We start from the raw sequence: 24,886 nt of genomic DNA, 5'->3' as shown, positions 1-24,886 counted from the left end.
GCAGCATCCACAAGTTTGCTTATTTGGTGGGAAGTCGGAAAAGCAAAGGACCGCAGCTGAGTAAGTGGCACTTTTATGTGGCCTTAAACGCTATTGCACACACACTGTTCAAAGAATTTGGCCTTATGTGATCTAGACCACCTCCAAATGTGGTCTGAGCAATAGAAGGCAGGACACATTGGGTGCATTCACCCCTGGACTTGGAGCGGTCCATCTGTGATCCGATCGCCCAGGATGCATGTTAATACCAGGTGTAAAGAGGGCATTAGAGGTGATGTTAGACCGGTTTCCCTATTTCCAGTCTTTATGTTAAGCTCAGTAATTGTCTGCTTGCTCCAAAGTCATAAAAAGCTGACAAACATGAGAGTGGTATCAGTCTCTCATCTGTCATCTAACTGTTGGCAGGAAAGCCGGTAAATGTATTTCCCAAAATGCCAAGCAACTGCTTTAAATGCTAAGTATTATGGGTTAGGCGCATAATGTATAGCAGAAATAAGGAGAAGTAAATAGAAGTGAGAGTCTGGTTAGTTTTTGAAATGCCTAGTCTTTGGTCTTGGTTTAAGACAGCTCCTTCTGCTCTAAGAAGAAGTAAGAAAAAACAGGAGGAGCTGCTCAGCCTGTGCTCTGGGCTAATTTTGGCCCTGTAGTATCTATGTCGATTGTGAGGAGTCACAAGTACATCTCCACAGGCATTCAAGGGCATAAACATACTTGTGCAGATGCAAACACACTTTGTTGCTACAAAACACACACATAAAAACACATATTCAGTCACACACACACAAAGAGACACACTGCCTCACACGGTGATTTGACGAGGAAGAAAATAGGAGCCTCTGTTCTCGGTGATGAGCCGCCTCAGTTCTGCTTCTGCTGCTTACCATGTTGACTGCAAATTGTAAGCTCCAATTGTCCTCTTCCGTGCTCCGCTGCCCCACAGGAATCGCAAGTGATCTAAAAGAGAGCGCTGCGTGACCCGTAGTCATGTGTCGCCATTATGTACAATAATAAATCACAGAATAATGGTGCATTTGAGCTGTGTAATTACCCACTCACAAACACAATTTCTTGCAGCCTCAAACGTGTAGACACAGATGTGGATATCCAGATGTGCTCCCTGTGGCTGATCAACACAAACCTGGAATAAGAATCAGCCTGATGAAGCTGTGATTTTTCCCCGCATTGCTGCAGTAAATTATAATATCTTTAGACTCCCTGTGATGGTATTTCAACCACTGAATGTTTTTTCTCTCTCCTCTGACATTTTGTGGAAGTACAGTGACTTCACAGTTGACTTGTTAATGAAAAATGTGTTGTACAGGGAAAAGTAATTCTACCCTGTTCGATCAAAGTTAGCTTAAAGGGACTTATCTTGTGTTGCTGTGAGGTGAAGAAGCGTAACACCCCCGGAGACACCACAGCATTGCAGCACCTATCTCTAAAGCAGAGGAGCAAGCAGAGGGTTATCAGAAGCCATTTTGTAAGCCTTTGATGAACTCAGCGGGGCACCAGAGCTCACAGTTTTATGTCAGCAACTTGAGCCACTGACAGTGACTCCTGAACTGTGCTCGACTTCAAACTGTCAGCAACTTAGCACATTTGAGATTTTTTTTCTGGTTCACAGTCCATATTTTAAAAATTAATTATTCTGCTTAATTTCAGGGCCTGGGCTGTAGGGGAGACTGGGGTTGGTTGGCACACTTCCCACTGTCTGCGGTATTTCTCTGGCATAATTTATTTAAAATATTCTAACCAGAAGCAAATGAAAGGTTAAGGTATGAATAAATAACTTTTGTTGTACACAAATGTTTCCTAAAATTAGGTGATTTGAAACAAAAGTTGTGCATTTGTGCCAACCAGCCTCATCATGGGGTTGGTTAAAACGCTGCAGTTAACAAAAAAATGAAGCCACCAACAGAAACAATGTGAACATTAAATTCAAACAAGAAGTAGAAACCATTTATTAGAATATCTGCCCATTTTTAAAAACAAACAACATTTTTAAGCAACTCTTCAGTAAGAATGTCTAATTACTTTTGCTTTTGACAATTCAAAATAATAATGATTAACTAACAATCCAATTGTTGTTTTTTAAACTTTCAAAGTAGTTTTAATCTCTCAAAATGGGTGACGTCATGGTGGCTACGTCTCTTGTGTATACAGTCTATGGTGCCTACCAACCTGAAAATCAATGTGCAGATAACCAGAAGTAACACTTTTCCAATATCTCTATTAAATACAATTTTATAATAGGTTTAATCCACAGACCACTTTTTAACTTTCAATACTATAATACTGATATGTGACTCTCACCAAAAAAAGTTAGTGACTTTTGGATGTTTAACATAGTAGATGAGTGCAGGTGAAGAAAGCAAAAATTTTGAATTTTTTTTCTATGACCTTAAAAGGACCAGAAAATAGCTGTGTGCCAACCAACCCCGGTCTCCCCTATTTATGAAACTAATATTTCTGTGTGTTTATAAGTAACTTATTTTGCCTCTTGTAAACTGCAAACAAGATTATGCCATTTTATCCTATAGACATGATAATATTTTATATATATTTTATATACATTTTAAGCATCTGGATCCCACGGTAATCATGGAATAACAGGTATTTAATACACTGAAGTTATAAATAAAGTATTTCAGCAAAAAGAAGGAATGCAATTCAGAATCAGAATCAGAATCACGTTTATTGGCCAAGTTCAACAAATAAGGAACAAGGAATTTTTTCCGGGTTGGCAATGCTCACAGTACAGTGGAGGGAAATAAGTTAGGGATAAGAAAAATAGAAAAAAAAAGACAGACATAGACACATTCCATACAATCCAGGAATACATTCCACCTGTAGTTCAGTTTAGTAAAATGCTACAATATTTTGTCTGGCTTTTCCCTTTGTCAGTTTTATTTATCGTTGCAGGAGCTCGTATCATTGATGATTTCAAAGACAAACTATCAAAAACATGAAAATCACAACTGTTCCCATGGAAACAGATGAAAATGCTCTTGGCGATCATGAGAGCAGACTACAGATGTGGGCTGAGGATACAAAGATATAAAGAATAAGGGAATTCCAGCAGCGCAGTGTACACTACAAGTACTTTGTTTTTGACAGGGTATTGATTTCCTAATTGAACGTGTTAGAGGAGGAAGCAGATGTGGAGGAATTTAGATGGAAAGATATGCGAATGCGAAAGATGAAGGAGCCTCCAGGGCTTTCCCTCTCGCAGTGAAAGCCCTGCAGGCATTTCTTTACTGCACAGGCGATGTTTGAACACGAGAGAGAGAGTGAGGAAAGAGGGAGGTCAACATAAATGCGAGTACATGAATGTTTTTACCTTTAACTATGATTTCTTTATGCTTCAATGTTTTTTTCCATCAACATTTTCCCATCTCATTTCCAAACTGCAGCTCCAACCAAAACGACCCCTCAGCCACCGTTGGCAAAGTCAGAGACCTGGCTTCTTTCCGGCGACACTTCCGGATGGGTTTCATGACCATGCCGGCCTCCCAGGACCTGTCCCCTCACTCTTGTGCCTCCGCCATGGCGCCTCGCTCGCAGTCCTGCCATGCTGTAGGTGCCGGGGATACAAGTCTTGAGAACGGAGATTACTCTGACACCCAATCCCAACATGGCGGCCGCTGCCCCCCGGCCAAACCCAAACGTCACCCCAGCACCCGTCTGAGCTCCTCATCCACTGACGGCAGAGGACCTATTGATACGCCGCCCCCTTCCTCATCCTCTCACTCACAGTCCAAACACTCAGAGAAGAAAAATGGTAAGAAATGTATTTTTAAGTGCATATTCTACAGAGTTAATGGTCTTTTTTTTTCTTAAAGGGATAGTTAAGAGTTTTTTATTGGGGTTTTATAGGGTACTTACCCATAGTCAGTGTGTCACTTACAGTTGAAGCTGGTCTGGGATGGCCCAGTTTGGAGAAGCAGACTGGAGTCCGACACAGAAGAGAAGCAATGTACTGCTGTGGACATGGGTCAAAATGTATTTCAGCCACCATAAAAATGTTCCACTTAAAAAAGTCAAAATCAGGTGAAAATCTGTATTGTCAGCTTTACTTTTCCGTCAGACAGCCCGTTCCAACGAGAAAGCTGTTAACGGCTTCAGTTCCCCATCTAAGCTCTGGTCAAAGCCACCAGACTCCATTTACAAAAGCAGTAATTTTAGCTTGCTGAACACTGGAGCTGCTGGTGTATCACTGGCTCAATCAGTTTGTTAGTTAATATCACTAAGTGATTTTGGTAAATCTGAACTAACCCTTTTAGACACCAAAGTCACACAATGATACAAAGTAACTAACTGATGGAGGCTGCAGCTGACCAGCAGCGCCTGTATTCAGTGATGTTAAATTATCATTTTCCTCAAAGGAATCTGGCTTTGGAAGAGAGCAATGTAACAGCTTAATTTTCCTGTTGGAAATCGCTGTTTGACATTAAAGTAAAACAGTGAAAATACTCTCAACATAGTGTACACTTAAACTGATATTGATTTTTTTAGGTGGGACTTTATTGGGTGGCTAAAATCCGTTTTGTTGATGACCCCTCCACAGTAGCACATTACTTAGCCTCCACGTCGTATGCCAGCCAAATTGACAGTCATACCGAGTGGCGATTACTGTATGTAACATAAGGACCCCATACAACCCTGCTTCAATAAAACTATCCCTTCGACATTCATTTTCCTTCTCTACAGCCATGAAGAAGTCTGACTCTGGAGAGATCGGAGGAAAGAAGGTGCCTCCTTTAAAGCCCAAGAGAAGTCCGAGCACCCAGCTTTCCTTTGACCCTCTTCCTCCACGTGTGCCTGCCTCTGCCACATCCATGCCTTTCCAGGCGGCAGACTCTCAGATCCAGACAGGAGACGGGGAGGATGAGCCGGTCTATATAGAGATGGTAGGCCAAGTGTTTACCAGAGACAGCCAGACGGCCACACCCCACCCTGTCACCCCTGTGGCCACCACGCCTGACTCTGACTCAGACCAGAGCGAGGCCATCTATGAGGAGATGAAATATCCGCTGCAAGAGGACAGAGAGTCCCAGAGACACCTCCCTTCAAAACACGAGAAACTGAAAAGCTCTAAACACTTCCATGTCACCCCTTCCTCCTCCAGCAGCTCCTCCTCTCTGCCACGCCCCTCCTCTTCCTCGCCCTCCTACTCCAAACCCAAAGCTACGGTGTCGATCTCCCACTCGTCTCCTCTGCCTTCTTCTGCATCCTCCACCCCTGTCCCCCAGGTCCTCTCCGCCAGTCCACACACTCCGCGAGCTCCCACTCCCTACCTGCTGCAAGGGAGTAAATCAGAACCCGAGTCCAACACGAAGATCCCAGCACCTTTCCCCAATCTTCTACAACACCGGCCCCCGCTGCTCGCCTTCCCTCAGCCAGCAGCCGCCTCCAGCGGGGTCGGGGTGCAAAACAAGTCTGCTTCGGCAAAAACGCAAACATCCAGCGTGACAACTCAAGCCAGCACCTCCTCCGCGACCTCTAATGCTCCCTCATCAGGCTCCAAGGATTCATCGGGAGGAAGTGCATCCCAGCAGGACAAACACAGCAGAGAGTCTCAGTTAGGCCCCGCACCTGGACTGAGAGCAAGGAGCCACTCCACACCCCTGCCTCCTTCCTCCAAATCCACCTCCCCATTCTCCCATCACCACCACCACCCTCACCATCGCCCCTCGCACTACCATCACTATCGCAAGCCAGACAGAGGAGACTCCCCCGCTCCCATCAAGGGTAGTTCTCAGACTTCGAGCCAGGCCACGGTTCAGACCCAAACCTCGAGTACAGGCAAGGAAGGCAAGTCCGTTAGCTTCCTTTTGAAGTCCGATAAAGGAGAGAGGGATAAGGATAGGGACAGGGACAGGGACAGGGACAGGGACAAGGATAGGGACAGGGACCGAGACAAAGATAGGGACAGGGACAGAGATAGAGAAAGAGATAGAGACAGGGGTAGAGACAAGGAGAAAGACAAGGACAGAGATAGAGAAAGGGACAGAGATAGGGATAAAGACAGGGACCGAGACAGAGAAAGGGATAGGGACAGGGAAAGAGACAGGGATAGGGACAGGGATGGAGGGCCGTACTCCTTACAGATGGATCACACTCCCTCCACGTCTCAAAGCAGCACCAGCTCAACCCCTACGCCATTATCCTCATCCCAGCGTCCACATTCTCGCCCCCATCTTCGCTCTCACACACCTCACGGCCTGCCAGCGTACAAGCCTCCCTCCTCAGACAGTCCCCTGCTGTGGACCTACCCCTCTGGTGGCTTCCGGAGGCCGCCGGCTTACGAGAGCCTGAGAGGAAGCTCTCAGACACCATCTCTACAACAGCCTTCGAGTCTTACTGGTATAGGTGAGGGGGCGTTCAAGAGCAACGGAGGGTCGTCATCCCTCCATTCAAAAGCTGGCTTCATGCCATGGGACAGCAGTGGCAGCTTAGCTGCAGATGAGGGATCTTACTGGCCTATGCAGAGGAAATTGTCCTTCAGCCATGGGAGCAGAGAGACAGAGAGTAAGTCAGAGGTCATTTTGAATACAGTGTTCAAAAAAAGCTTTTGAAGTAATTTTAAGTTAAATACGCTTTTGAAATATTCATCCTGTTCCTTCCCGTGTCTCAGAGGATGAGGGGCGTTCGTGGAATGGCAGTGCTGATGCCCTATTAAGAATGGATAAGGACGACCTCTGCATGGGGTCCCGAGGAGGCCACTCAGGCATCCCAGTCCACTTCAGTGGTGCCACCAGCAGGGCGCTTGGTCACACTGAGTCGCTGGCTGGTGTGGATAGCAGCCCGGGTTTCAGAGCGCTGCCCAGGGTTGGTCTGCCTCTTCCCTGCCAGACTTTCCCTGCCTGTCGCAATGGCGGTAAGGAAACACTAAGTGCTCATAATCTTTTAGTCATAGCCTCGAACCACAACATCCTATTTCGAAAGGAACTCGCAGCGGATTTACATGGTGATTCTTCTGCTGGCTCTGTGGTGGTGACAATCTTAAATTTAGAAAAAGAGACTCCTCTCCTCTCCTCATCTCTCCTCCCCTCCCCTCCTCTCCTCTCCTCTCCTCTCCTCTCCTCTCCTCTCCACTGCATCCTCCTGTACTGACGTTGGCCTTGACGCTCTGTGCCTCTTTGCATCTGCATTCAAGGCCTTTCCCTAGAAACAGACGCTGCTTACCTTGAGAATCAGTGCGATTTTTACCTTGAAGCAGAGCCAGTAAAAGAAGTGTTCCATAAACAGGCCCACATCCCTGCGCACATAAATTCATGAGCCCTGGCCCCATGGGGCCCCAAACCTGGGTTGTTTAAAACACTTTATAATTGGATTGAGTTTAGTAAGATAATATGAGCTAAGTACATGTACAGACAGGGTGCAAGTTATATTGCCAGTAATGTAATAAAAGGGATATCATAGGATAAAACTGGCAGAGTGTGCAGACGTCACCAATGCTGTCTGCCATCAGATATAATTTTCATTTAATTACATCACTTTTTTCACTTTAGTGTTACACTTATTTTTTGTATCATCAGAAAAACATTTTTACAAAAAAGTTTAGTCCGGATAAAAAAAATAAAAGTCAAATGGCGGAGGTGACAGATTAGGATCTCTACTAAAATTCAATTCTGTCTCCCTGTCACAGTACATTTAATGGAAATCTGTTTACAAGATAATTAGAGATCCGCAGCTGATTGACAGAGTGAAACAGGAACAAACCTCTGAGTAAGCAAACTAGTATAAATGACATCGTGTTGCTCTTTGTTCACTTAAGGTTACTTTATACTTGTCAACTTGTCAAGTAGCTAGAAACTATAATGAGCACAGAGTGTACAAAAGCTCGGTCTCAATTCACATGAGTGCAGTTAGACGTCTGTGTCTTAAAATGAAAAGTTACATTCCAGTGTTCTCATTATCAGGCGCACAGTGTAATGTTTGTTTCTTTGCAGAAGTGGGGCGGCTGGGCCGCTCCTCCTCTGCTGCTGGAGTGAGACAGGTGGGTGGAGGAGATGTCCAGAGACAGAGCAGCCTACCAGCACGAGAAGCCCTGAATCAGGTTAATATATAACACCCAGCCATATAACTTTAGACTCTATTAACTTCATTCATGGTAGATTTGGGAGTGAACATTAATATTGGTCTCATTATTACTTCCCCTTCTGCTAGAGACAGTGCTCCTGCAGATCTATTTATAGCTGGTAGATTTGCCCACTGAGCAGAATAAGGCTCTGGCCTGCCTCAAAAGAATCAGAGCCGCAAAGGTACATGACGCAGGCTGATATGTAATCAGGAAATGAGAGAGAATAGTGGATGGGAGAACATGCTGTGCTATGTTTTGGAGTGATGAGCTGCAGTCTTCTAGCAGCACATTTTTGCCCAGATTCTGGCTGCATAGCAAGTGCTGACGCAGTTTGAGTGTGCTGCAGAGACTGTCTTCATGCGGCTGGTTGACCCTCCCTCAACCTGTGATAGATGAAGCAGCGCTGCATCCTCGTGGCTGTCCACAGGAACTGCAGTTTTAGTCAACATGTGCCAGGGTTGGCTGTCACTGCAGACAGCACTGCAGTCATTATGCATTTAGAAACTGAAATATGACAGTAACATAAAACAGAATATAAATTCACTTGACTTTTTCCCCCTATGTGTTCAGCTGCATGGTCTGGCCCAGCCTCAAGTGCCCTGCAGTCCCAGCAGCCCCAGTGTGTCTCGGCAGCAGCAGCAGCTTCAGCTCCACCAGCAGCAGCTGCAGTTAAAGCAGCAGCTCCAGCAGCTTCAGCAACAGCACCATCTGCAGTTGCAGTTCCAGCAGCTCGCCCAGCTGGCACAGGGACAGCCTCCTGTCAGTGGGGGCACCACCCCGTCCGCAACGCAGAGCCAGAGAGACGGCAAGCTGCTGGAAGTCATCGAGCGTAAACGCTGCCTGTGCAAAGAGATCAAGGCCCACAGGCGCCCTGACAAAAGCCTGTGCAAGCAGGACAGCATGCCCATCCTCCCTAGCTGGAGACGGACACCTGAGCCCCGTAAGACTGGCACACCACCCTGCCAGAGGCCGCAGGCCGTCGTGTGGGACACGGCAATCTGAGGTGGGAGGACAGGCCAGTGAGTACAGCACTGAGGAGACTAAACACACAGATGAGTTGAAGATGGTTGAGGAGGAGAGTCAGATGGGTTTAGTAACTGGAACACATAATAACCAGAGAGGAACAAGAGAGAGTTTTGTGTGATAAACTGATCTGAGAACAGTGATGAAGGTTATTGGAGACTTTGAACCCATTTGGGAAAACAACATAAAAAAAAAAAAGAGGTGAAGAAAGGAATTATTACAATCAGACTAAATTAATCTCTTACCCGGGTGATTTGTACTTGCTCTGTACTATGTCCTTGATATGTTCTAATTGCCAATGATTTTTTGCCACTAAACGCCAGTATTATTGCCACAAAGCGAAGACCCCAACTTAATAACGTTTGGGATGTTTTCTTAGATTGGTGTTGCCAAATTTCCTCCTGACTACTTGAGACATAAAGGAATCATATATTTTCTCCAACGCGCATAGAAACTACTCTGTGGATGAGGAAAGGCGAGACTCATTGATAAGTTATTGAAGTGTTTCTTGAAAATCGTGAATGCATATGTTGGTATCAATAGATTGTCATTGTGGATGCAAATAATCATCACCGAGGAGTAAAAGCTACCTACTGTATCTGTTTGCATATTTGTAATGTAAATCTATTTACTTTCTCAACGTTTCTGCAATTTTATAGCAATATGCTTCCGACGGTGGAGCAACATAATGAAAAACTTGTGTCAACTAGCCTAAAATACATATCTAAGACTTGAACAAGTCATATTTACTGTGTCATTCTCTGCATGTCACGATAGACATACAGTATTGTAAAAGAATATGTGTAGAGATGATCATGTCCAACTTTTACATACAGCAGATCTTCACTATGATAATGTGTGGTTGTGTAAAAAAAAGATGAATATATCGCTTTGGGGGTACAGTTCGAGAAAGGCGGTGCGACAGATGGCACAAACTGTGCAGTCCAGCCAAATATAGGTACAGATCAATGGTACAAAAACTTCATCGCTCATGCTTATCCACAGATGCACATTAGTGATTGTTCCACCACACAGAAAAACAAGCACTGACACCCATCAACACAGACTGTACAATATGGTGCAACTGATAAGACTGTGAGTATTGATCACCTCAAACAGAATGCTGGAACAATCTGCACAAAACATGGTATACGCTTAGGAGAAATTAAGCCCTAATGTATTGTAAATAGATATGTACAACTGTATTGAAAATGTAGCAATTATTTCCATTTTCATACTTGTAATCAATACATATTATGTAGCATATACTGTATAAACATAACTTTGTTCACTTGTTTTTTCTAAAAGAATTAAGTACTTTATCTGCTGCAGCCAGTCCATGCATTACTTATAGTTCTACTAATAAACAGTAAGCCCTCTAAAGAAAGGCACAGTCCAACAGTTGTTTATTTAAATTTATGCAAGACTCCCTTTAAGCTGTGTTTAATTTATACCCTTTTTTTTCTACGTTCATTTTTATTTGTGTACAGATTTCAAACAGCTCGTCGTCTTGACATTTTTGAATACTTTGCTGCTATCTTGAACTACTGGTGTTGTTCATTCAACTACATGGTGTGACCATGAGAAACATTATTAATATAGTGGTTATTGTTACATATTTGTTTTCTTTCTGAAAGCCACGTGAAATGAAGTTTGTACCTTGAAGAGTAAGCCCTTCTGTAATAGTATTAAGGCACTTGAATGTCTCTTGGTTGTTGTCGTTTTTATGATAGTTAGCACCAAGCTGTACAGTACAGTACACCCAGTGAAAAGAAGACCTAATCTAAATGTTTGAGAGTCACTGCTTGGCCTTTCTTTTTCGGTTTTTTAGTTCCCACCTGCTTGTGTTTGAGGGTCCAGGTTGTTTCAAGCTTACCAAGTCCATTTTCAAGCAAACACACGTCAGGTTGAAGGAAATGGGCAAGTGCAATGCATGCAGAGATTCCTTACACTGAAAAATGTCCCCAATGATACTAACTATTGTGCCCACTTTAATTCCAGAAGTCAATCACCTTGATTCCTTTTCACAGACTGATATGGAACCCTAGGTATCATTTCCAAAAAAATAGTTTACAGAAGCTGTTGGTTTTTGTGTGTCTTCTAAAACAGTGGCCATTATATGAGTGCCATACTATATTGATATGGTAAGATACGGTGTACCTTGGAAATCACTGTAGTGCTATATTTGCATTGATATTGTCATTAAAAATAAATTTTATATAATGAACTTTACACAACAAACAGGATCTGCGCATGTTTTCATGCCTTGTGTGGTTTTACAGTGGAGATGGAGGGGAAGTGGACATTGTGTTCCCACTGCACTTCTGCAGCAGATGTTGCAGCACCTTTGAAGTCCACGTGAGGGCGCCACCTGCACTGCTGCTGCTGATGCTGCTGCTGTGAGTCCATGCATTACAGTCAATACAGCACACACAAATGAATCAGAATTAATCCATCAGGCCTTTACATAATTTGAATTTTAAACAGTCACTGCTGCAGGATTTGTTGGGCTATCATTGTGGCAAGCAATTCACTTGAATGGTGTCTATAGTGTGTCACATGCAGCTATCATTATACATCCAGTGCTGAAATATGCTCACAATTCTCCAAATATGAGTTTTAGAAAAATCACATTGTAATCCAACGTGTTCAGATGCAAGATTATATTTTTTAAAAAGAAAAAAAACAATGAACATTATTATCCAAAGGATCTCTTTTTGTGTGACTGCGAAAAAGAACCAAACCCTATTGCAGGCCCCTATGACACCAGATCCATGCCAAACCTAACAAGAAATATGATATATTGAATAAGGTCCCTTTATGATTAAGATATGATGCTGTTTTTAGGATTAATCTCAACAATAGGGACTCCAGTTTATCATTTATGACTCCTGTAGGAATATCAGAGGAATATCATTTTGTTTTTTTCTTTGGGGACGTGACGATAGGGCCCTGGGAGCCAATAAAAGCATGCCCTCAGCCACCGCGCGATTCGCTCCGAGCCTTGTCGCTCACGCGTCGGGCGCATGAGGGAAGGGGGGATGCGGTGCAGATGATTGGTCAGGCTGGGAGGAAGGAGGCGGGAGCAGCTCTGCTGGGGATGGAGGCAGATGAGGGGATGGGCGGGGGGAGGGATGGAGATAGTGGGGGTGCTTGTAGAGAGAGGCGGAGTGAGTGCTTTACCGCAGTATCACTAGATTTCTGCACCACTCATCAAAACTCTGCGGCATGCAGACAAGAGCTGGGGGGGAGGGCACATAGGCTACTAGGTCTGCGCTGGAGTGTAGGATTGCTACCTCTGACTAAAACTATCCATCTTTGTGTTATCAGATTGACTTCTTTCGCGTTCATTCATTCGTGCGTCTTGGTTGATTGCCTATCATCTCGCTTAGCCGCGGTGGTACAGTAACTCTCTCTCCCTCCCTCTCTCCTCTCCATCTCTGCCGTCTGGCTAATTGTTTCTGTTTCGCGTTAGTGCGCGTTTATTAGAGCTCTAGGGTCTTAACTTTTATGACAAAATGGCAAAGGATGGAGAAAAAAACGGCTGGAAGGAATTTATATGGAACCCGAGGACGAGGGAGTTTCTGGGCAGGACGGCGAGCAGCTGGGGTAAGTACTGTCCAGCTACAGCAATGCAGCAAACACTGTCCCTCGGCTCTGTAACAGGTCTCTGTCATAGTCTCTAAAGCCTCTCCAAAAGCTTAAAACATGGTGCGTAAAGAGGAGATTCCTTCAGAGGTGAACGAGTATAATGTCTGATGCAAATTGGTTATATTGCTTTCAGGTAATGAGATGGCTGTCGCTGTCCACTACAGTGTGGTGCTTAAACCTGAATGCGGCACCGCTCCTGTGGAAGCCGGTGGAGGGGGGAGAAAAAAAAATCCTTCTGCCTAGTTTCTTTCTTTATTTATTAATTTATGGCACTGGTTTCACTGCGCAATGCGCTCAGCATAAGGGTGGAGGCATATGCTCTTATTTTACATTTGAATTAACCAGATTACTGCAGCACTGCTGAGACAGGTTCCACTCTGTTGCAGCAAAGTGCACATCATCAGCTCCTGTCCTAGCTAGCTTCATCATGAATTCTGCTGCAGAGGATACTTTTTTTTTTCCAGGGTGATGTGTTTGCTGAAGTTGAGAAAGAGGTTTGCCTGCAGGTTTGTCTAATGAGTATTCAACATGATGTCATTCATTTTCAGGCTTTTCTCCCCCCACCCCTGAGATTTTTGAGGATGCAATTCCAGCCTGTAAAACACAGGAGCATGGCCACATACTCTCCCTCCCCCTGCCACACAAAACCAGCCTGCAACTGTTTCAAAGATTCATGAAATGATAGGGCGCATATGGCTCTGTTCTAATGACATTGGAGCGTTTTAATCTGGGTAAAGCCGAGGGCCAAATGCTATTTGTATCACCTCCAACCCGGCCCCTCCCAGTGAGTGTAAATCAGTGAGGGATTTAATCCTAATCTAATGACTTCATTGGCTGATGGGGAAGGTATCAATTCAGGAGGGTAGGATCTAGCAAAGTAAACCACTTTCAGGAATTGAGATTTGATCTTTGCACCTAGGACATGATTGCAGTGAAGTTTTAATATTTGGAATAATGCTGGGAGTCATTTGACTTGCAGTGGTGATAATGTCCTCGTGAATGGACATTGTTATATCAGTGCAGAGTTGGGAATCATTGACTCTAGCGTCCTTTGCTGGAATCCTCCCGCAGTGTACGACTTAATCCAGCTCAGTGCGTCCCAGGTGCTTTAAGGTCTGGTGGCCTTTTTAAGCTGTGCTTTCTAAGGCTTGTTAATTAGGCTATTTCTGTCGTTAGCCACTTCATGTAGGCCTGCTAAACTTGGCATTTCACCTTTCATCATTCTCCCTAATGATGCTCACACTGTACATACTGTACCTCCACTTGTTTGACTGCCATCCATCCATTTTCTCTCTCTCAACATGCGCTGAGGGGAAAAAAAAGACAAGAAAACACACTAGTCAGGTTGCCAGTCTTTTTAAAAGGCAAATTTGTTGTTATAATTATGCAGCATAATGTACGTGCAGTGCGTCACATCAAAGGCTTCTTTGAGGATGAAACGCAGAACACTTGCTCGTGTGTTCTGCTTTGTGTAAAGAGCTGTAATGATATGGAAATAGCCTTGATGAAGAAGAACAGTCCTGCAATTTTGATGTTACATTGCCACCAGCTGACACCAGGCGAACATGGTCCAACAACTACCTCCATTTAAAAGAGGACTCATTAAGTGTTCTGCACCTCCTACTTCCAAAAACAACAAAAGACTGTTTAGGAAGAGTCTTACATGAAACAAAACCACGATGCTGATCTTAGTGCAAGATTGCACAGCATACACAAGATAATAAATGGTTTACCATTAAAACCAACCACAGCACATAGCTATTTATTCTCTCTCCGGAGCATTTAATTTTGAGTTCAGAGATCTGTTTGATCACCAGTTTACAAAGCGATTGAGCAGCGTGTCCTCCTAATTAATTCTGAAAGAAAAGAGACTTCTCCTGTCATTATTATTGAAGAAAGAACAGGATGCTGAACCATCCCACCCAGGCCTTTTGTTCCCTGCTTTCAACTGCCGTCTGCAAACAAAACCCAGGGTGAAAGAGAGATGCTTCACTGTCTATCATCAGCGTGGACTGAGAGGGCAGACTGTGAACCTAACACCCTGTTTGCCAGGGGGAAAGCCACCCTGCCTGCACGCCTGACCCTCATATGCACGTGTGCACATCCAGTCTCCCCTGGGTGGTGTCATCTCCCCTCTGGATGACAGAGAAAAACACTTAAACACTTTGTTTTGTCACATCTTCTCTCTCTCTCTCTCTCTCTCTCTCTCTCTCTCTCTCTCTCTCTCTCTCTCTCTCTCTCTCTCTCTCGCTCTAGTGCCTCTGGCTTGGTCCGGGGCCTGGAGGACTACTGACTCTGTATATATTTAATGACTCAGCTTGGGTCTTTTCCATGCGACAGACGGGATGCTCAGAGCTTCTTAGCCATTCATTCTCTTCACCTTGGATTCCGATAATTCTAGAAACAATTTGGCGGAAAAAAAACAAAACATGCACACAAGCTCTAAATCATCAAGACACCCCTCTATAATTGTCCCCCCCCCCCCAGGAGCAGCTTCCCCTTGACATTTTGTTACGGATTCTTGTAAGCCTGGCTGTGTGGGGAGGCAGATGCAGCGCCTGCTGACAGAGCGAGTGAGCTCCACACTGGGGGCCATCCAGCAGAGGCACAAGGGTCAGGGCACTCAGTTGCTACACAACACGGGCCTCAGGTGTTGATGCTTAATATGAGGGATGTGTCATAGAAAATGCTATTTATGTTTTCTTGCTCTCTATGTAGACAGGAATGCCCGAGGTGGGAGCAAACAGCTGCTTCAAAAGTATTTGATCGTTTTTCCAAGTAGGAAGCATTATATCACTGGATCTTTTCACATCCAACATCTATGCATTGAATGGAATATAGCAGAGTGGTACAATATCACAGATTTTTTATTTTATTTCAGTGTCTTAGACAATGCTGAAACAAGTCATTTAATCATCGGAAAAATAATATGCAGCCACATATTGCGCTCCAGCTCCTCAAATGTCATGCAAATTTAATATAATTAGTTTTTTATCGGACAGAACAAGCAAACAGAAGATTGCACTCAGAGATCTAGGAAATTGTGATGTCACTACTCTCTGACAGTCAGAAAGAAAAATTAATTGACAAGAAAAACAACATTTGCAGCCCTTTCTGTCTGATGTAACATTATCACTATGCTCTTCTTACATTGTTAATGAAGTAGACCTAGTCTATGATGGCCTGTAATCTCCTGACCCTGTGGCCCGGTCTCCAGGGGGTCCTTGTTCTCCCTCCTCCTGTATCTCCCTCTGTCATCATTCCTCCTCCTCTGTCAACAGGGAAACACTATAATGAAATTGATCAGAGACAAGTCTTTCAATCTTGGTTTAGTAGATGCAAGAATGTGAGGCAAGCAACCATAAACCGTTTATGTTTTGACCAGTGAGTTGATTGAATTAACCTCATGACAGACCATGTTTTGCAAATAATAATGTTTAAACTATCTAAAGGACAGTCGTTCTGTATGAGTGAGAAAGAGAGAGGCAGATGGAATAAAGCTCCTCGCGTTTAATGAGGATTAACCGGCCTCCTGTGAACATGTTTGGTCCGAAAGTGACCACACAGACACAGCACGGCAGCAGCATTTAATTAAAATAAACTGTTTCCATTATCTACTCAGATATAGATATTATTCATACTTAAAATTGTGCATTACAGTAATTATTAAATTGACTGCACTTACACAAAGTTTTCTTCATGCATAAATAGAAAAGCGCTTATTGTACTGTAATGTATAGCCGGTATCACAACAAGTTTGTTGTGAAGTCCAGCAGTCATTGCAAAAGAATGTCAGACTGGCATTGCATAATAATACAATTAACTTTCTGTCTGTATGTAGTTCATGCCTCTTTCAGACTTGCAACCCATAAAAGAAAGGAAATGTGACATCATGTGTAGACTTGGTGTCCTTTGCAGTATTCACATTGATCAAATTTAATTATGAGGCGAGGGGAGTTGTTTTTCAGTGCTTCTTTGCCAAAAACTGTGGAAATTGCAACATGTACTGTTAGCCTTTGCTGTAATTTCACTGTAATTTCACAAATAACACTAAATGTCCAAAAAAAGCTACCATAAAACATCTTTACAGTTAGTTATTTTAATTTCCTCAGCATTATGGATGCAGTGCAGATGATGCATGCCATAAATGTTGTCATTTACAGTAACTGTTTTGAAAATTGCACACATTAGCATTGCTTGTTTGTGTAATACTTAGTATAAATGCATTCTCGAGTTATTAGTGTTACAGTACATTACAATGTTCTTGTATTGTATGTATGTATGTATTGCAGTTACTACAAAGGTCTATTTACACATTTAAAAATGGACTGAACTGAATAATATTTGATTGCAGTGAAGTCTTTGTCTCTCGGCTACAGATATGAATATATATATATATTTATAGTGATATTAGGAGTAAAGCAATCATTTATAAAATCATACAATTGGCTAATAATTTGGGGAGGAACAACCACGACTTCTTGAATTTAGCAGGGACAGTTGGCGGTTTAGCTATCTAGCTACCAGCTTGCTTAATAGGATTAGTTAGATATTCCTTTAGAATACGAACACAAGATTTGTGAGACATATATACTTCTAATATGTTTTCATTAGTATTTCTGTAGTGTTGAATGAAATAATGAATATTTGCTTGATTTATTTTATCTGAAATGATTGCTATATCTTTAGATTCAGCATTTCTAAGTAGGCCTACTTATTTCCGCTTGTGTAAGATACATGTTTTAAATGTCAAATCTGCAAAATAACTTTGATTAAAGTGAACATTTTTATCTATTGCTTCTAAGACAGTGCTGCATTTCTCACTGGTATTACATACAGTTAATTCATCTCTCTTCTCTCTTTGTCTGCAGGTCTTATTCTTCTCTTCTATGTAATTTTCTACATCTTCCTGGCCGGCTTGTTTGCACTCACTATGTATGTAATGCTGCAGACTTTGGACGACCACAAACCCACCTGGCAGGACAGGCTCTCCACACCAGGTGCAGTATCTAATGATACAAACTGCGTGAGCACAGGTCACAGTCTGTGGCGCAGAGTCGTGACCCCGCCGCTGTCTCTCTGTCACTCACAGGCATGGTGATTAGACCCAAAGCAGATGAGACCTACGAGATTGTCTATAAGATCCAGAACACTGAGAGCTGGGACATGTACGCTCAGGCCCTGGACAGGTTCCTGGCACGTAAGTCTGGCTGCCCGCCTCTCGTACAGTGACTGAAAAAGCTTACTGCTGTGGGATTATCCAACAATCTAGAATGAATTGTTTTTACCTAATAAGAGATAATTCCTTTACAGTCAGCGGGCAGGAGATTGCCTTGCACCAGGGTTTTAGTTGAGTCATAAGCCCTTACAAACCAAATAAACCCCACCCCCTCTATCTCCTCATGCAGCCTACAACAATTCCGTCCAGGCCCAGAAAAATGACGAGTGCACCCCGGACAAGTACTTTGTACAGGAGGATAGTGGCGATGTCAAGAACAACCCCAAGCGCTCCTGTCAGTTCAACCGCACCATTCTGGAGGACTGCTCTGGAATCAATGACCGTTACTATGGATACCAGGACGGCAAGCCATGCATCATCATCAAGATGAATCGGGTATGAAAAAGAAAGAGGGAAGGGAAAGGGATGGTGTTGCTAGGAGACTATGGAGTGACTGAAATAATGAAAATGGTTTGGAATAAAGAAAGAGTATCCCAGGAAAAATAATAATGCCAACATCAAGATTATAGTTATTAGTATGCAATAACTAATAACTGTAATCTTGATGTTGACATTATTATTTTTTATTTTAATTTTTTTATTTTATCTTTCATTTCTGGTATTTTATGTCAATTGATGTTCCATTTGTCTGTGAAAGTGAAATGAAATGAAAGTGAAATGGCAATTTCACTGGAGTTGTGCTGTCTTTGTGTCTTACCAGGTGATTGGGATGCTGCCAGGAAAGGACGGACAGGCTCCGTATGTCACCTGTGGTGCAAAGGTAATCCCTTTTTTGTCTTCCACACTGAAAGGCGTAACACAACAATTTGGATTTCAGCCCATTCATGACTATAGTGCCTCACTCTCATGTGCAATATGCCACCTATCGCTCATCTCCATTCCCTTTTATGTCTTTTTGTATCCTTTCAACTATCCTTTGCATGCCACTTACACCACCTGTGTATGTTCCTTCTATTCTTTTTTTTTTTTTTTTTTACATCTGGTTCCATTAAATTGCTCCCTCTCAGAGATACAAAGTTGGCAAAGATCAATGGGTAAGAACAGGACAGAAAATGTGTTTCTAGTCTTTAGATAATGTTTAAATACATAGTGGCAGGGTAGATTGTAGATATATCAGTAGTATGGGTTTTGTATTAAATAGACCGAAGACGTAGAAAGTGGACATGTTGGGAAATTGGATTTAGAGAAGAGGAGGAGATTAACAAGGCTCACCTCCTCTTCTCTTACATATATGAAGTGATCTGTCATGCTGTAACTGATGAAGTTGTTTCACCCTTTCAGAAAGAAGACTCTGACAAAATTGGAGAATTGATGTACTTCCCTCCCAATGGCACTTTCAACCTTATGTACTACCCTTACTATGGCAAGAAAGCTCAGGTAAAATGGTGTCTTAAATTGCAACAGTATTAATCAAATTAGTATTATCAATGACTTAACGCTACAGTTGTTAACTTTTTGGTAACCGTCACTATATTCACATAGCACTAAATGAGACAGATGCTCTTTAAAAAAAATTAAAAATAACAGATCCGTTGCGTACTCCATTGCCTTGTGGCGCTTCTAATAGCCTACCACAAAAGAAGGAAAACAACCGATCAGTGCCAAGGAGTCAAACATGTCAATTGCTCCATGAACTGTGATCAAACTGTCATGCTAGGCAGTGCTGATCATATAGAAATTAAGATTTTGTGACTGCACTGATTATTTTTCACCTCAAATGTTTTCAGAAACTTATTTTGGTGCACTGTTTAGCTGTAGAATGAAAAATTTGGTCAGTGGTGGGCGATGTTTGGTACTTTTGGTGACTATCTCCAACATGGCGTCTGGATCACAAACTTTATCATTTTGCAGCTAGATTTTAGAAACATATTTTAGTGTACAGTTAAGCTGTAAAATGATAAAGCTTGTGACCTGGCTGGTGAGCAGTACTCAGTACTTTGGTCAGCTGTCTCCAACATGGCCATAGTGCACTGTTCATTTGTAAAATGAGATAGTTTGTGGTTTGTGGTTGGTGTTTGGTACTTTGGGCGACTGTCTCCAACATGGTTGCCGGGTCACAAACATTCACATTTTACAGTTTTACAGCTTTCAGAGACATATTTTAGTGTACCGTTTGGTTGTAAAACAAGAAATGTTGTGTCCTAGCCACCATGTTGGAAACAGTCGGCTCAGGTACCTAGCACCACCCACCACTGATAAACTTTCTCATTTTACAACTAAACAGTGTACTAAAATATGTTTCTGAAAACATTTGAGGTGGCAAAAAGGCAATACAGTAAGAGAATTTTTTAAATTATAATTGATCAATGCTGCCTAGTTTGACAGTTGGACAGTCAGTGATTGACATGGTTGACAGCTGCATTACAGAGTCCCTGTCTCTGATTGGTTGTTTTTGGGATGGTGTGATCAATTTTAGTGAATGCCATTAGAAGCAGTTCGAAGAGGAGAAGGGACTCTTTCACAGATTATCTGTCTAATGTACTTCTCTCAGAATACAGTGACATTTTTAGCAAATGTGACAGTTAATTTCACAAAAGTTACCAACAGTAGCTTTAATTTGGTAAACATGTATGCTAATAATCAAGCAGCTATTATGTATCTCCAGTTTATTAAAGATGTGCCAGACAGAATACATCCCTTCCTGTGTGTGAAAACATCCTTGGATGTGTTTTCGCAGGTGAACTACTCCCAGCCTTTGGTCGCCGTCAAGTTCCTTAACATTACTGCCAATCAAGATGTCAACATCGAGTGCAAGATCAACGCCAACAACATTCCCCTCGGAAATGAAAGAGACAAGTTTGCCGGAAGAGTGTCTTTCAAGCTGAGGATCAACACTGTTAATTAGGTTGACCATTATTCCTCTCCTGAAAACTACTTTCTTCATTCTCTGCAACATTGCACATACACAGAAACAAATTTCAGTATTCACACCCTTCATAGGATTTGTTTACAACCCCTCCAGATTTTGGGGGACAATATTTGTCCAGTTGTGCGATGAGATGGCGCAAGAACAAAAAGGGTGGCAATCCTGTCATTATTTCTGTCTGTGAGCTTTGGGACAAAATTCTTTTCTGTAAATTAGTTTGAGGTGACGTCTATTTATACTGCATGACAAAACTAGGGGATGTAAAGGACGTGAACATGTGTTTTCAGAGTTTGCAAGGATCAGCAACATTAACACTTTACTGCTGCTCCCCTCCTGCCGCCTCCTTACAGAGTCTCCCTCTATATATGAATATACACAAATTACAATACAAAATGTGTATATCTACAGTATTTATACGGTATCATAACCTTATATCAGTACGTCTATTTTGTTGCACTTAAAAGAATAATCCAACAGACTCGTGTATATCTTGATGGATGGATGCAGAGATGAAGCCATTTTGCATGTGTGTATCGTCTTTCGTGTGCTATGACGGCAGGAGGCCCCTCGTGTCCCACCTCTCTGCTAAGTGTGAAATAAGGTTTCGTTAAACCACTGACCACCAGGAGGGGCCACACTGTAATCTACTACACACAGCAAGTGTGCATTTCACATACATCTATAAAAAAACAGGAGTTACAGCAGAGGTTGAAACCTTTAAGAGTGTGTGTGTTTGTGCATGTGTGTGTGTGTGTGTGTGTGTGTGTGTGTGTGTGTTTTCACGTGTGATCCATTGTCAGATCCCATTTCATACTGTAGGTCGGGAAATTGCATGCAATGTGCAATATTCATTAAGTGGCATACATTATGAATGCCTGATTCCATTTGTCGGATGAGGAGACTTCCATTAAATGATAATTATTTTGGATCATTTGATATTCACGCTGGTTGTTGGACCTGAGAGCAGCCGGTGAAACACACGTGCTGGGAATGTTCAAATCGACGCCACTGGTGTCAAATAAATTATGAAAGGAGACATCAGTCATGTTTCAGATGACTTACATTTCCCGAGTTTGACCGACACCAAAACTCCCATTCAGCTCCCAACCAACCATCTGAATATCAAATGAATACCTCAACAATGATCCTCCTGCTGCACGATGGCGTTACGTTCCCTGTCATTGTGTCTATAATTGTATTCCTAAAGCTGAACCAAGAGCCATTTTCTTGTGTCTCAATTTTTAATCATTTTATTTAGAGGTTTTTCTTTTTTTTTTGCGTGCATTGCATCTATTTCATATGTATCAGAAATAGATGCCATTGTCATATTATATTTTGTATTGATTTGCACTGGAGGTGTGCTTTGAATATATTTCTGTACAGTTTTTGGAGGAGTTTTTGGAGGATGTAGAAAGTTTGTGTTTGTTCCCTTTCTTTAATCTACACCCATTATCATCCTCTCAGATGTTAACCCAGGATAATCAAAATGTATAGTTTACATAATGGTGACTAGAATATGTGAGTGGGTAGTTTTGTTTTAGAGTCCTGTAGGAAGATGAACAAAACTGGAGATTGCGACCTTGACCAAATAGAAAAAAAATGTCATTGAATTTGTTGTTTTCTCGTAGTGTTCCACTGTTGTATGAATCAATCAGAAGGCATCACGATAACTAGAGTTTGAATAACCAACCTGTTGAAAAATCCTAGATTAGGCCTGAGTATGGTGCTGTTTACTTAACGTGCATTCACTGTGCAGTAAAGGCACACAGCGTTGTGAGGAACACCTGTAAATGTTGAGAAATCTGTGGAGTCACAGTTGTATTTTTCTTTTTCTTTTTTTTTTAAATCTCAGGCGTATTACTCTGGCACGGCTGCAAAATTGTACCACTGTGATGCTGCCATGTCATCACAGCAAAACACAAGCATCTGTTCGCTCACATTAAGGTCTGGCTCGACTCCACTGTTTAATTTCTCTCTGAGCCGTGTGTTTCTCTCACAAATATCGACCTCATTTATCTGATTTGAGAATCTTGAGTTTCTGATCTATATCCGAAAGGTAATTCATAATGAAGGATGTGCTCCACCAGTTATCTGAGGCTTTTTTTTTTCTTTCTTTCTTTTTATGACCGTCCACTGAGAAGTTCACATGTATTTCTCCTCTGGCATTCCTGCAACACTTACTTAATTTCGCTGTAATCTCTTAATCTGGTCAGATAATCCAGAGCAGGCATGCTCAACTTCTTTACCCTACTTTGTCACTCCTCCTCTGTGAATCACTGTCTTCAAAACGTATAAAACAAAGCTCATTTTTCAGTCCTATTTTACCCCAATCATTCTCAAATCGACCACAACAAGGCAAATAAAACATTCTGCTCCATCACCTAATTGGACATCCTTGTTTTGCTCATGTGCATGTGAAGATTAGTTCTTCAACCAAAGATCTCCATGACAGTCTAAAGTTAATTTACTGCATTGACACATCCTCGGCAGAGATAATGTAGGATCCAGGTGGAGGGTTAAACACCCTGTGTTATTAAAAGGCCTACTCTTATATAATAATGGAAATCATACGCACAAAAGGTGTTTCACTACAACATAACAGTGCCTCCTGGTGGACAGACAGTGTTGTTCCCCAGTGTCACAGAATGTTATTTCCTGTTATCTCCATGTTTTCTGTGATAATTTGGAGATGTCCTCAAAAAAAAAGCAATATATTTATTTCTTATGTGGCTGTATGATGTAATGATTTGAAAGCCTGTCACAAAATCAGTGTGTCATCAGGAAGAAATAGGAGAGAACGTTTAGATATTGCAGTCAGGCAGTTTTGCCAGTGTGCATTATCACGATGGAGTATTATAAAAAGTGTTGTTTTATTCATAAAAAGAGTATTTTTACTGCTATTTTGTTGTAAAAAGGAGAGAATGTATGGGCTTGGATTGTATTGTGTCATGGGAGCTACCTGGTAGGTTTTCAGCATTTAATTCTAAGAATGGCAAAATGTTGGTTGGAAAAGGTTGTTTTTTTTTTTTAAATGTAGAAACATATTTTCTCATGAGTCCTTTCTAATTCCTTTAATTGATGAAAGTTCTCTGAACACTGGGGTCTATTGTGTCAGAATTAACAGTCATTAGATGTTTGTTGGTAGTGAACACATCAGAGAGAGCTGTCAGAGAACTTTCAAGTTCAACACGGTCCAACACAAATGTCACAGAGAGTCTAATAATCATGTTTCAAATAATTTCAGCAAACCTCACAACTCCCACCTATCCCCCTTTCGTCTTAAATCGTATTATTGCCTAAGACTGTGGTGCAAGGATAGTTCAAGAGAGAAATCCATAGCATTTGTTGAGATGCTCTCACCCCCAAAAGGATGATAATTCTACTCTGGATCTTTATTTTTTGCTCTTACTGTATGTATATTTTTGCTCATGTTTACTGCAAACCAAGATAGAGAAATAAATAAATGTCATTTAAGGGAACTCAGACTCACACCTCATTTTTGACTCTGTCTCTGACACGAAGATTTAGGGCTGCACATTATGTAAAAAGTTCACATTGCATTGCATTAACTTTGACAGATACTGCAAATGCAATATGAGCAACTTTTTATATTTTTTGTAATTTAATGTCTACTGAAAAAAACCCTTTAAATGATATAAAGATTAAAAATTATTTAAATATTTATTTAGAAGTACCTTGACATTCTCTAAATTTAATAATAGCAGTTGCAAAGAATTCAAATCACTATTAATTTGGAAAATTTAAAAACAATGGTTTTGAGGGTAAATACAATGCCGAATGCATTAAAAAGCATCAAAGTAATAATAATAATAATAATACATACATACATACATACATACATACATACATACATAATTAAATAAACCCCCCCACCCCCCTACGATTCTTGAATTCCCCAATTTTCAAACGTATAACCAAAAACTAAAAATAAACTTGTTTTACATTTCGTCAACTAAAATGTGCGTCATAGGCGCACGACGTCCAGTTTACGCGGCCTGGC

The 24,886-nt window shown here is 41.9% G+C and overlaps 2 protein-coding genes across 4 annotated transcripts in view; both read left to right on the top strand.

The window, feature by feature from the left end:
- The window catches only part of LOC121953071 (neuronal tyrosine-phosphorylated phosphoinositide-3-kinase adapter 1), a 42,335-nt gene extending 32,490 nt beyond the window's left edge, over positions 1-9,845 (top strand). For 2 of the 3 annotated variants that reach the window (XM_042500011.1, XM_042500012.1), the window contains 5 exons: positions 3,414-3,781; positions 4,711-6,531; positions 6,638-6,880; positions 7,956-8,062; positions 8,657-9,845. In XM_042500011.1, coding sequence (XP_042355945.1) covers positions 3,414-3,781; positions 4,711-6,531; positions 6,638-6,880; positions 7,956-8,062; positions 8,657-9,088 — 2,971 coding nt within the window. In that variant the 3' untranslated portion in view covers positions 9,089-9,845. The remainder of the gene's footprint in view (positions 1-3,413; positions 3,782-4,710; positions 6,532-6,637; positions 6,881-7,955; positions 8,063-8,656) is intronic. The other variant, XM_042500013.1, reaches the window with a different exon arrangement.
- Positions 9,846-12,318: 2,473 nt separating this feature from the next.
- Positions 12,319-24,336, top strand: atp1b2b (ATPase Na+/K+ transporting subunit beta 2b). The gene is made up of 7 exons (XM_042499854.1): positions 12,319-12,718; positions 17,632-17,760; positions 17,853-17,960; positions 18,169-18,374; positions 18,700-18,759; positions 19,281-19,376; positions 20,677-24,336. Exons 1-7 carry the CDS (start codon positions 12,628-12,630, stop codon positions 20,842-20,844), a joined length of 858 nt encoding a protein of 285 aa, XP_042355788.1. The 5' UTR covers positions 12,319-12,627; the 3' UTR covers positions 20,845-24,336.
- Positions 24,337-24,886: the final 550 nt, after the last annotated feature.

The sequence above is a fragment of the Plectropomus leopardus genome, chromosome 13 (assembly GCF_008729295.1).
Source record: "Plectropomus leopardus isolate mb chromosome 13, YSFRI_Pleo_2.0, whole genome shotgun sequence".
NCBI lineage: Eukaryota > Metazoa > Chordata > Actinopteri > Perciformes > Serranidae > Plectropomus > Plectropomus leopardus.
This window is presented reverse-complemented; position numbering and strand designations above follow the sequence as displayed.

Coding starts and splice junctions, on each gene's coding strand:
- atp1b2b (XM_042499854.1), top strand. CDS start 12,628: ATGGCAAAGGATGGAGAAAAAAACGGCTGGAAGGAATTTATATGGAAC. Junction 12,719..17,631: donor CAGGACGGCGAGCAGCTGGG/GTAAGTACTGTC, acceptor CTTTGTCTGCAG/GTCTTATTCTTCTCTTCTAT. Junction 18,375..18,699: donor TCATCATCAAGATGAATCGG/GTATGAAAAAGA, acceptor GTGTCTTACCAG/GTGATTGGGATGCTGCCAGG.